The following is an 18,315-nucleotide window of genomic DNA, read 5'->3' as shown; positions in this document are numbered from 1 at the left end:
GGCATGAATAGCTGGTCAATTTTTAATGTATCCAAAGCCACCAACTACATCATAACGCTATGCGGGATGCTTCGTCAAGTATACACTTTTGTATTCGTCGGCTACGTTTTGTACCAGAACGGTCGGGTCTGGAGATGAACACGGCGTCAACATTGAACATGTTCTGTTCTGTGAATAAGATCATCCGATTTTTTCGTTTTAGAAAGTTCAAAATCTTACAACGCTCGACTCGTAGCTATATGCATTTTTACGGTACTGTATACGCGTCTGCTCCATTCTCCAATGTATCGCCGAATATTGAGCTCAGAATTCTTCTTTGAAACACACCGAGCACTCGAGAGTTTGTCTTTTTCAACCACCTCGCCTCACGACTGTACAGAGCAACATAGAGTATCAGCGATTGGTGTAGACCAAGTTTTGTGGGCGTCCATAAGCTACGGGACTTTTGCAGGCTACAAAACCATAGAAAATCCTATTCGCAGACGCAACACAAAACAGCCTTTTCAGCTCGCGACTAGCGTTCCTCTTCTATTTCCACATCGGAAAAAACACCGTTCGGATTGTCTTGTTCTCTACCAGCTATCATGAGCTTCGTTCGAGTTTATAATCTGTACGATTTTCATAGCTTCTCTTTCAAAATACACAAACATTTCTTCCACTGCCATGCGATCGACTCCTACGATGTCGACGTCCACCACGAAGTCAAGGAGCATGTGAGATCTCATGACGATACTTCCGTTTCTTTGCACATCAGATTGTCCTTTCGATCGCTATGATGAACAAATTAGGAAGTGCGTTGTCCGCTTCAGCCCACCGAACGTCACAATCGAATCGGATGTTTCTCTGGTTATTGTGGCTCTTGATTTAGACCCATCCACTCTTATTCGAATCAGCTTAACCTTCCGGCAGTCGCGCTAGTGCACTGAGTGCACGCTGCACTGAAAAGCTAGCGAAATCGTCTTAGAGCATCAGCTCTAAGACTCATTCAGTGGGCCATATGCGCAACTTCCGGAGGGTAAGCAGTCTTTTCGGAAAACAATGTTCAAGCATTCACCTTTTTCTTGTTTGCGACGAACACGAGATTCTTTCAAAAAAGGTTCGAATAAATTGTCAGCCCATTTGATTTTGCTGTCGTAAATGAGAATACGAACCTCTTTCTTTCAAATCTCGAATTTTGGTGATTATCTTCCATAGTTCGTTTCGTTTCATTGAATCGTACGTTGCCTTAAAATCCACGTACAGATGATGAGTCCGCCAGTTGAATTCCCGAAATGTAGGGGCTAACCTGTTTGGCATAAAGTCATTTGGCATAACGTCGTTTGGCATAAAGTTGGTTGGCATAATGCCCGTTTGGCATAAGAAAAAAATGATAGTAGGTCATTTGGCATAAAATGTACAGGATATTGAATGCTATTGCGGTCGTTTGGCATAATGGTCTTTTGGCATAAAAGTCGTTTGGCATAACGGCCGTTTGGCATAAGAGCCATGTAGCATAAAGTATGAAAATGCCCGTTCAAATGTTTATGGCGTTTTGATTCACAGAAATAAGTACGATTCCAAGAACTGCTCATGTTTGAAAGAAGGAATAAATTTCAGTGAGACGAAGAATATTTTGATTGATTACATAGAAAACTAAAGTAAGTATGGAATTTGTGCATTGAGAATATTTGCATTTAGAACTATGTTGGTCATCTTGCATGAAAGTTAAAAAAATTGTGAGATGTCATGCAACAAAAAATCTGTAATTGTAATCTGCTAATGATAGGCTATTTTAAAACTACAGATCTCATGTCAAATAAATTAGAGGGAACGAGCGAAGAAGAACCATTGTAATAACCATTCAATTTACGAATATTTGGATTGCTACAATTTTTTAACCTAACTACTTTTTATACAATATGAAATCTAATTCGAGATATATAGTATCTTGCTTTCCGAATGTTTGTTCTTCTGACGTTTACTTTTGTTTGCTGTCTAAATTGAAAAAAGGGAAAATCTCGGCTAGTTCATATTCACAAGAAGAAAAAAGCTCAAAGCTATAAAATTAAAAGTTAAAAACAATTTACTGCATATATGTAAAAGAAGGCAAAATCTCAGACGCTTTAAGTTATTAACGAAATCAAAAACTTTCGAAGAATTGACAATATTCATAATAATGTAAACTCTTATAAATTCATAGTTGCATTTAAAATGAATAAAATTCAAACAAATTTTCATGTTCAATAGAATGTGGAAAGCTAAACCGCAGTTGGCTGCCTAGCAGGTCTTCTAAGACAAGTTCAGTGTTGACTGTAGTTTTATTGTATTTCCGTAAAATTCAGGCAATTTGTATACAGTCATCCAACTAACGAATTTGATTCGCTAGTTGGACCGAAAATGCATCTGGTCAAATATCTAATTAATGTCAGTTTGATTGGCAAAGTGAATTTGACATGAGATTTTGACATTCAGATCCAACTATCGGAGCTCCAAATAAAGTGATCCAGTCAAAAATTGACTAACCAGTGAATCACGACTGTAGTCCATATCGTGCAATGCTAATTCGGGAAACTGCATACCAGAAAATTACCAATTTTGTATCCTATTATTTCGGTTACATGTTAATCAAATAGACCTGAGAAATTAGGTTTAATGTCTATTATGCCAAATGGCCATTATGCGAAATGGTCCTTATGCCAAATGGCAATCTATCTTCAATTTTGTTTTAATCGATTATGCTAAATGACCTTTATGCCAAATAGCCACTTGAATCGCGCTATGGTTATGCCAAGTGGCTTTATGCCAAATGACTATGCCAAACGACGTTATGCTAAATGACTTTATGCCAAATGGGCTTCCCCCGAAATGTACCAGGCTTTGTCGCAAAGTAAGCATGTGATCCGTCGTTGTTCGTCCTTCTCTAAAATTCGCCGATTGAGAATTCAGCCCACAAGCGAAGTTTGGTAAACAGAGGAAAGAATTTTAGCGGCGGAATTGAGAATCGTTATGACACAATAGTTTTTACACTCGAGCTTATGATTTTTCTTGTAGATAGGGTATATAAGGCCATTCAATGCAATGTCCACCTTCAGCTTTTGCTTGAGGTGTTTTTTAATTTCAATTAATCGGTTTCAAGTTCTTCATTTTTTAAATCCTCAGATAGGGATTTCAAGTCCGGTTTTCCAAATTCTATGGTCAGGCTCAGATTAAAACAAATTTTAAATTCGCAGACCTAGGTTTATTATTTTAAAATTCTCGGGGTAGGAATTGAAAACAATTTCAACTGACCTAGTTTCTACCTATTCCCATTTAATATTCCATTAGTAATCTCCATTCTAATTTTATCCCCTGTTTTTTCATTCTCATTTCCTTAGACCCACCCAGCAGTAACGAAAGCCATGCATCAACGGTTCGACGCCTTCGTCCAGCGGTGGCTTGAACGGAACGTCAGCGAAGCTCAGCAGGCGATGTGCAACGAGTGGCTGCTCGGCAGCACCCGGTTCGATCTGGTCAAGAATGTGACACTGATCAAGCGGATCAACGATGTCAGCCGGACGCCGTACATGCTGTACAATCGGTACAAGGTGGAGAAGCTGGACCATCAGAGCTAAACGATTGGAGGAAGTTCCCACGGAAGTAAAAGCAAAAACACCACCCCGCACCGATTGTGAGTAAACATAGTATGATATAGTATTAGGGTGAGACAAAATACTTTGCCGATTTGGTTACTGCGCGTAACGTTGTAATTATAGAAAGTAAGAAAATATTTCCTTTTTCTTTTTTGTTTTAAAAGAAAATCGTTTTATTGTCGATCATCCATTTTTATTAAATTGATTACTATGTAAACAGAGTTTTAACCTTTATGAGAGTCGATTTAAAAAAAATGAAGAAAAATACAAAAACTAACCGCTGAGAATCTTGTACAATAGAGCAATTTAATGAGTCTTGCAAAACGATCATAGTTAAACTATTGATAAAATAGTTTTATTTAGACGTTAGGGCTGTAGAGTACTGTTTTCATTATGCTTAGTTGAGATCGTTAATTTAAATGAAATGCGAAACAACAAACTATGGAATAAGGACACCATTGTGTGTGGAGCTAATAAATCACCCTAACGATTAAAATAGAGTGTAGTTTTACTAGCTGGTAAGGTAACCGATCCAATCCATTCGTAGACATTTTAATCTATCTTCTAGACTGAAGTTAGTCTCCTCTCTAGGAAGGATTACGCACGAGATAAACATTGAGTGTGGGCGTACGTGCGTGAACTGGTTGGACAGGTTAAAACAATACAAAATCTCATCAATACATCATAATACATGCTTTGTTCAAGCAACTATTTTCCTTTCTAAGCTAAGAATAAACACAAAACACATACATTTAGATTTGGTAGTGAGTACAGAAAACGATGTAAGTTGAAATGTTTTCCACTGTGAATACAAGCATTACAGCAATGTGAATATTTAAAGTAAAACAGCGAAGTAATGTCAATAAATGTAAAGTTATTTGAAAAAAATAATGTTGCTTTATTTTGTCTAACATCCGAATTTAACCCTCAAAAAGACAAGCTAAACTGGTGACCTCAACAAAACATCGCCCCTTAAAATGAAATTGAAAGCCTCTTTTTTGTCCTCTTACCAGTGAGAGAATTGAAACCGCGAAAAGGCTCGATCATTTCTATTTATATTTACACGTTCGTTGAAACTCGAAAGCTGTAACACGCCGGCCTCTGCCCCTGGTTAATCAAACATTCGTAAAACGAACATTAGTTATAAAAATCATTCTACTCGTTCAATTTGAATTGAAGCAATAGTCCAACTGACTCCGAGTCCCCATTAATTACCAAAAATAGTCAACCTAAAGTAGCAACAAATAGAAATTGCAGAACTAATGCGGAGGTCGAAGATGTCAGTAAACTTGTTGAAGCGACGAATTAATGCTAAAATCTTACTCTTGACAGTGCAGTGTATGTTGCGCACTTCGGTCTTCAGCAATGTTCGAGGACGAAGAACACGGGTTGGTGCGTAGAGGATAATTTTCCTCGGCACCACGTTGCATGGTAGGGGCACCAGATGAGTGTTAGCCTTGACGCCTAAATCTTTCACGTGGTCATCGCGTTGCAGCTTAGTTCCAGCAATATCGTGTTTGCAAGTAAATAAAGCTCCTCGTACGTTGATAACTGATAATAAAACATTTCGCAACACTAAGAACATTGATTTTCAAGTCGTCCGCGAAGAACAATTTCCCTCAACATAACGAAAACCATATTCATGAACAGCGAAAACATTGATGGACCAAGTGTACTACTTTGAAAAACCCCTGAATAATTGAAAAAGGATTCAGATACATTGTCACTTATTTGAATAGCGATTTTATGGGAAACAAGTAAGGACCGAAACCAAATGCAGCAGTAACAACAGCAGCAGCGAGAGCAACCCAAGAAGGCCATGTCGAGCACGAGCAGTGACAAACCAATAGGACACAAGAAAAGCTAGGGTTTCAGGTGCACACGCCGAAACCAAGAATTACTCAGAAGACCAACAGTCTTGGTTGCCTAAGGTGACGAAGCTGAGGCAAAAAATCGAACTGCTCTACGAATTCATGTAAAGCAAGGGTACAGTTAAGGGATCTAGTGATTAACATCAAATCCGCCGTAACAGCAGCCGAATGCTAACAGATGGCGATACTAGAGAGCTGAAAACTCCGAAAAGACACTAAAGACCACGGAGGTAGCGAAAGCAGAGACTATGAGACGCCGAAGGGTAACTGGTATTCCCGTTCTGTGAACAGGACAAGGGAAACACCAGCAGAGTAGGAGAAACTGAAGGAGCTAGGGGAGAACATAGTAGGAAACCAGGCGCAATCCAAAAGGTGAGAAGCTGATCGAGCTGAACAAGTATTGATTGATCAAGCGCTCGATCTATCGGGAACTGATACCAGAAGCGATGGGAGTAAAACCAATGTGAGAGTTTTAGTTCAAGAAACGGTGAATGAGTGCGGAAATCTGGACGAGACCACAACGGAAGACGAAGTGAGGAGCGCACTAATAGAGCAATGTAACCTGGAGAAAGAGCAAATGTCAAATCTGTCCGGGTCTCTACAGTTTCTTGCCTGATGGCCAAGACCCACGCACCTGAAACACCTCTCCGTTTGTTTAGAGGCTCTAGGGATCAATCGACCATCCGACTTTAATTTTACCGGTCGACAAAAACTGGTTGGCTGCGGTTGGCGGTAAGCGTATCGCTGCTGTCTGTGTGCCAATATGCCTTCTTTAACCTATCTGAGCAGAAAATAGGGGGAGAAGCGACACATTGCTGAAGGCAGCACAAAGCAACCGAAGTGCTTTCTCTGCACAAATGAGGGCGGAAAGGATCAAATGATGGGAGGCTTCTTATGCCAAGAGTACAAGAAGGTAAAGGCAGGCCAATGATAACGGAGCTTAATCCCAATTATTGCGATATTCCACAGCAACTGTTGTGGCGGTCAACAACAGAAACGAAGTGCGACGTTGCAATTATTGCAAAGGTGTATCGTGTTCCTCTCGATAACGGTAACTGGGTGGCGGATAGTGCAGGGGTGGCGGCAACCCATGTGATGGACGGTATCGCTGGCCAAGAGGAGGTGGATAACACACACGGTGTATTCATATGTAGCTGTTATGCTCCCCCGATAGACACCAGGGGCCCTACTCTCACAGTCACGTCACCTAGTGACTAGAAGGAAATTTTGTTCTAGTCACTAGGTGACGTGACTGTGAGAATAGGGCCCCAGAGCAGCACAATCGGATGGTGGACGCACTAAACGATTCGTTAATCGGACGAACGCCTGTTGTTGTAGAAGGAGATTTTAACACTTGGGCCGTGGAGTGGGGTAGCAGGCTGACCAACGCAAGAGGTTAGAAGCCCTGGCGTAGCTGGATATATAGCGAAGGTTTAGCTAGCACATTCCGTAAAGACGGTCGAGAATCCATCATCGACGTAAAATTTTTCAGTCCCTCGCTGCTAATTAACATAAAATGGCGAGTTAGCAGTACACATATATCGACCACAAGGCGATCCACTACACCATTGGTCGACGGAATTGCATTGTAACGCGGAGAGTGAGGACTGGCGAGCGGAAGTGGAAAATAAAAGATTTCGACAAGGACTTTTTTGTGGAAGCACTTCGTGCTGATAGCCTCGTCCAATTCCAAATGCCGGAAATATTAACGCGCGTGTGACGTAACAATGCCGAGAAACTGCCGGCGTATTGGTGGGACGAAAGGCTCAGCATGCTCCGTGCTACCTGTCTGAAAGCCAGAAGAAATGTCAGAGGGCAAGATCTGAGGCAGCCAGAGAAGATAGTATGGTGACATTCCGGGCGACCAGGGCTGTTTTTCAAGTGAGATAATACAAAGTAATCCCACCTGCTACACGGAGCTGTGCAGAGTCCGCAGATGTCCACCCATGGGGCAACGCTTACCGTATCGTGTTTGCCAACATCAAGGATCCAACAGGGTGCCAGCAGAAATGTGCGCTGACAAACTGAAGACTATCATGGAGGGCCTCTTCCCCAAGCACGACCCAACCGCACGGAACAAATCTCCGATCCAACATAGGGAATGTGCCATTTGATACTGCTTCGCTACGACCCAACCCCATGATCTCCTACACCATCGATGTAGACGATGGCAATGCTGGTGACAATCTGGTCTCCAACGACGACCTTCTTATACTGGCAAAAGTAAGCTGTAAGCGAAGAAAACTGCCGATCCAGACGGAATCCCGAAGGTGGCACTGAGGACCGCGATCCTGGCGTTTCCGGACATGTTCAGGGAAGTGTTACAGAAATGTCTGATCGAAAGCTATTTCCCGCATAGATAGAAGATCCAGAAGCTGGTGTTGTTGCTGCAACCAGGGAAGCCACTAAGAGATCCAGCATTGCGTCGGCCTACATGCCTGCTGGATACTCTTAGTAAGCTGCTGGAAAAAGCCATCCTCAACAGGCTGGCGAACTACGCTGTAAGTGAGAACGGGCTATCGCAGAGGCAGTGCGTATTCTGGAAAGGAATTTCGACGGCTGATGTAATTCGCACAGTCATCGCAAGCGCGTAGAAAGCACTGTTTCAAAAGAGAAAGGGTAATCGCTACTGGTCTACGAGACGAACATGGGGCAGAGGTCGATTAGGGTCACGGTGGGGGTACCTTTTGGCTCCACATTGTGTCAAACGCTGCGGAATATAATGTACGACGGAGCGTTTACTGACCAGGGGAGTTGAAAACGTAGGCTTTGCAGATGGTGTTTTCTTAACAATAATCGGCGACAGTCTGGAAGAAGTGGAGATATTAATTCCAGTGACGATAGGCATCGTTGAAACCTGGATGGCTGATGACAGCTGGGTACCACAAGGCGGAAATAATATTGATCGTAGCGTAAAAAAATCAGATTTTCGTGATCAGCGTCGGTGGTCACTCAACCATCCGTGCGTGTGCTGAAGCATCTAGGTGTGATGATCGACGATCGGTTGAATTACAACAGCTGTGTCGACTATATATGTGAGAAGGCTGCGAGGACAACTAACGCATTGGCAAGGTTAATACCGAACATCGGACGAGTGAGATGTAGCAAGAGATATCTCCTGGCATCCCAATACTGATATATGACGTTCCGACCTGGGCTGCTGTGCTGAACTCAACACGGAACTGGATGAAGTTGACAAGCACGTTTCGCCTAATGACTGTTCGTTTCGTACGCGCGCGTTGAACGATATATGCGGAAGCGCTTTGCGTAATTGCCGGGATGATGCCCATCTGCATCACTCTGGTTGAGGACGTAAAATGCTACCAGCGGAGGAATACATGGAATGCAAGAAGACTGGTCAGAGCGGACTCGTTGTGGCCGTGGTAGCAAGAGTGGGACCACGCGGAGAAAGGAAGATGGACTCACCAACTCATCCCAAATGTGTCGGTGTGGGTGCGTAGGAAGCATGGCGAGGTGAGCTTCCGTTTACCGCAGTTTTTGTAGAGACACTGGAAAACGCAGTTATCGAATACCCTAGGTGCGAAGGGGCATGTCTGCTGTGACAGTGGACAATATCGTCGAAGAGATGTGTCACGATGGGCATATCTGCGATGCTCGGCCTTATTCTCGACGGCGTATGACGTGAGACGACTAAACTCACCGGGTATCAGACTATCCGAGTAAATCGTGATAAGGCCGGGAGCTGAATGACTCTCGGAAACAGGAGCTAAATGGCTCCTGGAATCAGCATCTAAACGGCTCATGGGGAGAGATAAATGGTGACGTTATAGATGGAGACAAGAAGCAAGAGAGGAGTCGAGAGTTAAATCAAAGTTCAAAGGTCGAGCGATAAATCAAGTGAGATAGAGCATAAGAAAGAGGTGTGACGAAAGCACAACGAGACCCCTCTCCCCCTCGAAGTAATACCTTGCTGTAGTTCCATGGGGAAAAAGGGCGAAAGAAGAGTAAGGTGTGTTTTAGTGGTTAGACACGAACATGAGTCACACACAGTGTCAATATACTACGGGCCAGACTTTTAAAGTTTTATAAACCTTACTATAAAAAACACACATCTTGACTAAATTCAGGCTTCTATGTGAATGCGCATTTTGGGCTAGCGAGTAAACTTTATAGCACTACTAAGTGGCGATCAGCCGATTGGAAGGTTTGGAGAAACGACGGGCAAAAGATCCCGAGCTGCGGAGAAGGGTCAACGCTCAAATTTAGAGCTACGAACAGAAGCAGTACGTCTGCAGAGACGGCGAACGTGAACCCTTGGCGAGTGCAGCCAAGGGGGTAGGGACGAATCCCAAGAAATCAAATAAAATCCGACTGGTATGGGATGCGACCACGGTGGGAGTTGCTTTCAATGACATGGTTTTCAAGGGCCCGGATATACTCATATCGCTAGTGAACGTTTTGTTGTGATTTAGGGAATTTTTCTTCGGAAGGAAGATAAGTGGTCACATTGTTTCGTATGGCATAACTGTCCGTCGGATGGAGTTCAGATATACATAGTCAACGTTGCTATGTTCGTGGCAACCAGTTCCCCGTGCACGGCACAGTTCGTGAAGAACAATAACGCTCTCGAATACACGGACTTATATCCCATAGCGGTAAACGCAAGCATCTACAACCATTACGTGGATGATTTCCTTAACAGTATCAACTCGGTAGAGGAAGCAGTACAACTTGTCAAACAAGTGCAGCAGCGAGCTTCGAATTCGGCAACTCGCAGGAGGTTCTCGACTGTCTCGAGAAAACTAGTTCGTCAGACAGCATGTCACTAGTACTGGGCGATACACATATGAGCGCATCTTTCATGTAGTGTGGGTTGCTTCAGCGGATCACTTCGCTTTCAACCGGTAAAGGGTCGAAGACTTTTTGAGCAATAGCCGAGCAATTCCAACGATGAGACAGGCTCTACGAATCGTGATAAAGCTGTACGATCTTTTGGGTTTTGTGGCGCACTTTGTAGGACAGGAAAAATCTTAATGCAAGAGATTTGGAGAGCGGGAAAAACTGACCCGAGCCCATATCAGAGCAACTGATGATCTGGTAGCTGGTGTTCCGTCAGTAGCAGCAAAAACTGAAGTCGCTTCACTTCGTGCACTCTGAATCTTTCGTTTGGAGCTACAAGCTGCCACAATTAGAGCGCGCTTGCTGCAAAACTTTTGCTCTGCACTCACTCTCAACCAGTGGCGTAGCCAGAAATTTGGTTTGGAGGGGGTTTTGATGAGAATCGCAATTTTTTTGAAAATGCTAAAATTTAATATGAGTTTGATAAATTATTGAAAACTCAAAAACACAAGTAGTCTAACGGATGTCATTCCAGTCTACAAACAAGAAGGATCAACATGGAACAGTTTTCAAACCTCTATAGATTATTTTCTTGAATAAAATGTCAATGAAGTCAAAAATTGCGATCTTTTAAAGTGGGATAAATGATCTAAAAATTTTTCAACGTTCAAGATCACCTAATATAATAATCCTAGACTTTGAAGGTTTGGCAACTTCGGGAAGTTATCAACAAAAAACAGCGCCTGCTTTGATATAGAAATTTTAGTGATTGATTCTCATAGAGGTAATTATGGTGAATTAATTTTTCAAAAATATTAAGAGACATGGTGCCTTTAGCAAAGTTTTTGATAATGTCATTTCAAACAATTTTGTTGAAAATATGAAAGCTACATGAATTCAACATATAGGGATTTAAATGGACTGGGCCTACTATATTTCTCCTTAGTGAAGAAAAATTTAGGTGAAAACTATTTTTTCTGCGCTACAGATAAAATTGTTTGAAACAATCATTGCGAGTTGAGAACACAAAACCTATAACTAAATTATGGATGGAAACTTGGGTTTCGACTTCATCTCATCAGAATCCGACACTAACTTGGTGGGCGGACTACGCCAGCGCCGAATTGATGCTAGCTCCTGAAAATGGAATCACTCTTTGTGTTTTTGAGTCCTTTTAATCCCTGGGAATTATTTGTTTTAAATCCAGTTCCCTTATTTTTTGTAAGCTTCAAAGGCACCTTGAAAGCAATGTGAATTTATTATTTAATTACCGCAGAAGTGATTTATCAAATACAGTAATTTCAGAATAGCTTGTTGTAAAGGTTTTCTACTACTATATCTCGATATTCTGAATATGTGGGATATTTATGTCTTTGACAAAGTTGTTTGAAATAGCACTTTCGAAAACTTTGCTGGAGACATTAAGTCTCGACTCAAATTTGCTTGAAGAGTAATTCTTCTCTATAATAACTTCTAGGAGGATTAACCGTCAAAATTATTCTATCAGCAGATGAACAGTTTTACGTTTTGAAATTCTTCAATGTTACTTAACATCGAAATTTGGCAGTTTCGAATGAATGTGATCGTGACCGTTAAAAAATTATCGAGCATTAATTTTACTTTTCTTCATTAGTCAACCTCACAACTTGCAGTACTAGTACGTAGCACACAAAATTTTAGTACGCCATTCATTGCATCCTGCTAAGAGGCTATTCATATAGTTGATAATACAACAAAAATCCAATGCTCATAAAACCGATCCTGACCTGCTAGAGACAAAATTACATCAGATTTCTACTAGTTTCTGAAATGTTATTCTTGTTGTTAACTATATTGAATTGTTGTCTAAACTCTACACAATCTAAAAAAATACATTTTCAGCAAATGTTGAAATGTATGCAAGTTTTCGGTAAACAAGCTTATGTTTTATATGCAATCAACCTATTCAAATTTAGATTCCCATTCGAAAAATTGTCTCTAATCCATATTTTGAAGCATCTTTCCAAAAATGAGCTCATAATAATTCAGACAGTTATTTTATTTTACATTGAAGTAATTTGACAACTATGGGATTTTGGCTAAGAGATAAGTTACAAGATCCCCTTCCCACAATTTTCCAAAAGTTCTGATGACGCTTTAAACACAGTTCTCAATGTAGTGATCAGAGAATATTTTTCCAAAAATATTTTGTGGAATATTAAATTAAATTCATCAGTATCAATTATTTTTTTTCAATCCAATTAATTTTGGTTTGGGGGGGTTTTAACCCCCAACCCCCCCCCCCCCCCTGGCTACGCCACTGCTCTCAACATACATAAACGCCACCTGTGGACAGACTCCAGTAGAGTTCTTGCGTGGCTTCACACGAACAGTCGCCGATATTATCAATTCGTCTCATTCCGAGTCGACGAAGTTCCCTCAATCATCAGCGCAGATGAGTGGTACCACGTACCTACGAAGTTCATCGTGGCCGATGATGCCACCAAGGCGATAAACAGGACCATCGTTCGACCCAGAGTCACTGGCTTCAAGATGGGTTCCTAAGAAATCCGAAAGAGCAGTGGCCAAAGCAACCAAACAAGGTAGATGAAGTAGATGCATCAATCGAAGAAATACGAATGGTAGCTAAACATTTACTTGACGTCGGAGGGATTATAGACGTCGAACGCTTTTCAAGGTGGAATCGTTTAGTTCGAACGATGGCCTACGTTCATCGGGCGATAAGAAGCTGGAAGCAGATTGGGAGTAGTAAACATCAAAGTCAAGACGATCGTGAAGGCAGAGGAAACCCCTTGGCGTCAGGCACAAGCGCACGCGTACAGTGAAGACGTTCTCTGCTTCCATTTTTCGATGAGCACGGAGTCATCCGGGGACGAAGTCGGAATGGAAATATGCCATACGCGGCAAAGTATCCCGTAATATTGCCTAAAGAACATCGTATAAGCATTCTTCTGATGAATTACTACCACCAACGGAGACACGGTGTACAACGAACTACGACAGAAGTTCTACATACCGAAACTTCGGACGCTCAGTGCAGAAAGCTGATCCAGTGCCGCTGCTAATGGCACCATTTCCCAAGGAACGCCCGACCCCATTCGTTCGGCCGTTTATGTACGTTGACGTCCACTACATGGGACCTTTGAAGTTTCACACCTGACCTGAACAATCGACTGAAGGAGAGTAGGCGGTGCGCTTGATCGAGCGCGTTTTTTTTTCTCGCTTGACAGTTTTTAATTGCGTTTACAAAAATTTACAAAAACGTTTTTATAGTAGAAGCAAAACGCCTAGCGGAACATACTTTGCTGATCCGGATTCGTTTTTCGGTCATGGATACTGATCCGTCTCTGTAGTTGAGTCGCCAACTCAAGGCCAGGTGTGACTGCAGTACACAACTCTAATAATGGCATACTTCCGGAGAATTCGCTTGTAACAGCAGTATGGATGGAACCGTTATGGCCGTATCCAATTCTACGTCAGTTTCTGTCAGCTCCAAAAGATCGGCCGGCCCGGATGTTTAATTCTGAAAGTGGTTATGACCGAAGCATCTCTGCAGTTCCCGATGAAAAAGAGGGGGATGATATGCCCTGAAACTGGCTCACGCATAGATTGGAGGAGGATGTCGCTTTATATTCTTGGAACAAGATGTATTATCGGTGAGCTCGTTCTGGTTGTATTTAATTATTCAAATATCACTATACAGGGTCTTTGATTCATGATTAACTATCTCTCAAGAGAGGATAAAATTTCAATTGTGCAATTTCCTTCTGGTAAATCAAGTATCGGTTGAATTGTTAGGACCGTTTGGAGGGCATTCTAATCACGAGCACGATCATCTGTAGTGACAAAAGTCGTCGTGCGGAGTCTCTCCCCGGCAGTTGGGATAGAAGCCGCATCAATGCTGTGTTTTTGATTTCAAAATGTCATTAAATGTTTCTGTGCGTCAGGTGTAGGTTCTTAGTGTGTTTATAAAGATCACGGAGTATGTCTACCAGTTGAAACCTCTACGCACCATCTGTGTTAGTGATTGTGTGAAATATGAAGTCAGGAAAAAATATAGTGTGGATAACATCATGTATTTTGATGACATTTCTCATAGTGGAGAGCATCAGGACGGAGATCTTGGAATGCCAAAGAAGGCGCTTTTTCTTGTTTTGCTAATAATATAAAAATAATAATTTAATAGCTCAAAACTCGACAAATATCTTATTGAGGCTCAAAGGCTGAATGTCGGAATTGTAGCGATACTAGCAACACGGCTTCTATAAGCTTTAGAGTTAATCTTATCATTTGCGCATAACAGTGTATTTTCTCTTTCATGTATCTCTTTTTTCTACTTCCTGTATCACTCTGAACAAAAGCATAAGAATAAAAGCCGAGTCTTAACTGTACCGCGTGTGTAATACGTTTATTCTGATTTTCCGCCGAATTCCGTACGATTGTGCGTGTCTGATTGAAAAATCCCACAGGTTATGGGCCCAGCGCACTGAAGTCGCGAGTATTTATTCGGAAATTGGTGGCTTATTCGGAAATTGTTCGTTTTGCGCGGTTAATTTTTTTCATCTACCAAGATGAGCGAAAAACTGGTGTCTTTCACGAAATTGAATGCTTCCAACTATGAAAACTGGAGCTTCAAAATGAAGCTACTCCTGATTAAAGACGGGTGTTGGGAGGCTATCGATCGTGTGCAGCCAGTACCGGTTACCGTGGCGTGGGAGACGAAAAATCAGCAAGCTATGGCAACTGTCGGATTAGCGGTCGAGGACAGTCAATTGATCCACATAAGAAAAGCGGAAAATGCTAAAGAAGCATGGGAAAACCTAGAAAAAGTTTATGTGAAAAGGACCCTCAGCACAAAAGTTTCTCTCATGCGAAAGATTTGCCGTCTCCGGTTGGAACATAACGGTGATATGGAGGCACACATTGTAACGCTGACGGATTTGGTGGAAAAATTAAACGGCTTGCAAACAAATGCCGTTTTAGACGATCAGTGGTTGGTGGCCATTTTGTTTAGTAGCCTGCCAGAAGAGTACGAGACTCTAGTGACAGCTTTAGAAGCGAGGCCGGACGCAGATTTAACCTTAGATCTCGTAAAAGGCAAATTAATCGACGAGTGGTTGAAGAAGGCAAATCGAACGGACGGAGATAAAAATGCACTTGCAGCTTTGCATATTGCAGCCGGTAGGGAAGTTTTGTGCTATTTTTGCAAAAAGCCGGGCCATAAGAAAGCGAGCTGTGATAAGTGGAAGAAGTGGAAGGAAAACAAGAAGAAAAATTTACCCAAGGATGAAAAAGTTGATAATAAGGCTAACAGTGCTGTGCAGATCGACTGGGCGTTTGCAGCCGGTGATATAGTACCGGGTGTTTGGATTCTAGATTCCGGTGCGACGTGCCATATTGCGAACAGTCGTGATTTTTTTGGATCGTTTGATAGCAGTGTCAGAGAAGATGTGAGTGTCGCTAACGGAATGAAAGTAAGATCCGTAGGAAGAGGTTCCGGGAAATTGATTGCTGTTGACAATGTGAACAAAGGTTGTGTGATCACAGTAGATAATGTGTTGCTGGTGCCTGAAATGAAAGCAAACTTACTCTCAGTGAAGCGGTTAGTAAGCAAAGGGTACAAGGTGAACTTTGATGCAAATGGTGCGACTATCAGCCGAAACGGGACAGTTGGTGCAGTGGCCGAACTTTGGAATAATTTATTCGTAATGAAATTGCTGAATGAAACGGTATCGCTGGTGACCGAGACCGCCGAGTGCATTCATGAATGGCACCGCAAACTTGGACATAGAGACAGTGACGCACTAAAGAAGCTCCCATTAATAGTATCGGGTATGAAGATTAAAGAATGCAACTGTTCGGAAGAGTGTGAAGTGTGTATTCGTGGAAAAATGCACCGAGTGCCGTTCCCAAAAGCGTCCAACAGCAAATCGTCGGGCGTTTTGGATCTGATCTACACGGATATTTGCGGACCTATGCGTACAGCAACGTTGAGCGGGAGGCGCTATTTTCTTACGTTTGTGGATGACTTTAGCAAGTATACAGTTGTCTATATTCTGAAGCGAAAATCGGAGACACTGGAGAAACTGCGCGAGTATGTTGAGATGATTACTACAAAGTTTAGTAGGAGGCCTAAGATACTTCGCTCGGATAACGGTGGAGAGTACACTGGGGAAGATTTTCGTCAATTTTTGAAGCAGAATGGCATAATTGGTCAGTTCACCGCACCGTATTCTCCTCAACAAAATGGTATTGCGGAGCGTAAAAACCGGTATCTTGTAGAAATGACCCGTTGCATGTTGATTCAGGCAGGGCTTGATGACCGGTTCTGGGGTGAAGCCATAGTAACAGCAAACTATCTTCAAAATCGTCTTCGTTCTCGTACAATTCCAGTAACGCCGTATGAACGTTGGCATGGAGTAAAGCCGAATCTCAGTCACGTGCATCCATTTGGCGTTGACGTGTACTGCTACATTCCGCAAGAAAAAAGGGGCAAGCTAGACGACAAAGCGAGAAAGCTTAAGTTTATGGGCTTTAGCGAGGTTTCAAAAGCATATCGTCTGATCGACGTTTCGACTGGAAGGATCACGATTAGTCAGAATGTGAAATTTTTGAATAGTTTTGTGTCTGAAGCAGAAGATCAGTTCCCATGTAGCAAAGTTGTTGTACCCTTATCGAAAACTGCGGCAGAGATTCCAGCTGTGATTGAGCAAAATGAAGAAGCTGTGGTAGAGCCAGAAGAACCAGACGTTTGGGAGGATGCGACGACTGCTAATGATGAAGATATACTGAGAAGGTCAACCAGGACAACCAAGGGTCAATTACCAACTCGGTATGCTTGTTCGGCGGAAGTTGCAGTTCAGCAGGAGTTCCGAACACTAAAGGAAGCGCTGTCAGGTGCGGATAGTGCAAACTGGAAGAAAGCGATGCTGGATGAACTCGAATCGATTAGTAGCTGTGATGCCTGGGAGTTGGTCGATGCCCCACAAGGAAAGCGAATATTGGGGTGCAAGTGGATATTTAAACTCAAGCGCACTGCGGACGAGAAGATTGCCGGATTCAAGGCCAGGCTCGTAGCGCAAGGCTACAACCAGCAATATGGAACGAAGCGAGGAATGGTCGTTAAACAGTATGACATTAAGACTGCATTTCTAAACGGCGACCTTGAGGAGGAGTTGTTAATGCGTCAGCCTCCGGGGTTTGCCGTCAAGGGTGCTGAACGCAAGGTCTGCCGTTTGAAACGTAGCATATACGGATGAAAGCAAAGTGCTCGTTCGTGGAACATAAAACTTCATCATGTACTTGAAGGTGGCGGTTTCAAGAGAAGCAACGCGGATCCGTGTTCGTATAGCAAAATGGTGAAGGATAAACGCTGTTATATTTTGGTTAGAAGTAGAACGCGATAGTTTCGGTGATTTCCACATCTCGCAGCAAAAGTACATAGCGGATATCATTATGTCAGCTGGCTTATACGATTCCAAATCATCTAAGATTCCCATTGATGTTGGTTATTTCAAACAGGACACCGAAGCTAAACCTCTTGCAGATAACTCGGAATATCAACGGTTAGTGGGGAAGTTGCTGTTTGTTGCAGTGAATAGCCGACCTGATATAGCAGCTCCTGTGTCGATTCTTAGCCGAAAACTTTCAAATCTTACACAGCGAGACTGGACTGAATTGCGAAGAATTGTGCGTTATCTTAAGGGGTCGATCAATCTAAAACTTCGACTGAGTCGTCGTGAAGATAAATCTGGACTGGTAGGTCATGCTGACGCTGATTGGGCTGAATGTCGAATGGATCGCAAATCAAACAGTGGATTTCTGTTCAAGTTTTGTGGCGGTACAATATCATGGGCGTGCCGCAAACAGACCTGTGTATCCTTATCCACAGCGGAGGCCGAATTCGTAGCCTTGTCTGAGGCATCGCAAGAAGCGATTTGGCTTCAGCGACTTTTACGTGATTTGGGTGAGGACGTTCACACGGTTCAGCTGTATGAGGATAACCAATCTTGTTTAAAAATGATACAGTCGGAAAA

At 42.5% G+C, this 18,315-nt stretch overlaps 1 protein-coding gene across 5 annotated transcripts in view; it reads left to right on the top strand.

Moving 5' to 3' along the window:
* Nucleotides 1-4,104, top strand: part of LOC131684502 (paired amphipathic helix protein Sin3a) — a 52,467-nt gene extending 48,363 nt beyond the window's left edge. For all 5 annotated transcript variants that reach the window (XM_058967441.1, XM_058967440.1, XM_058967436.1 and 2 more), the window contains one exon: nucleotides 3,354-4,104. In XM_058967441.1, coding sequence (XP_058823424.1) covers nucleotides 3,354-3,590 — 237 coding nt within the window. In that variant the 3' untranslated portion in view covers nucleotides 3,591-4,104. The remainder of the gene's footprint in view (nucleotides 1-3,353) is intronic.
* The last annotated feature ends 14,211 nt before the right edge of the window (nucleotides 4,105-18,315 follow it).

This window comes from Topomyia yanbarensis, chromosome 2, assembly GCF_030247195.1.
Source record: "Topomyia yanbarensis strain Yona2022 chromosome 2, ASM3024719v1, whole genome shotgun sequence".
Classification (NCBI taxonomy): domain Eukaryota; kingdom Metazoa; phylum Arthropoda; class Insecta; order Diptera; family Culicidae; genus Topomyia; species Topomyia yanbarensis.
Note: the sequence above shows the minus strand (reverse complement) of the source record. Positions and strands in the feature narration are given on the sequence as shown.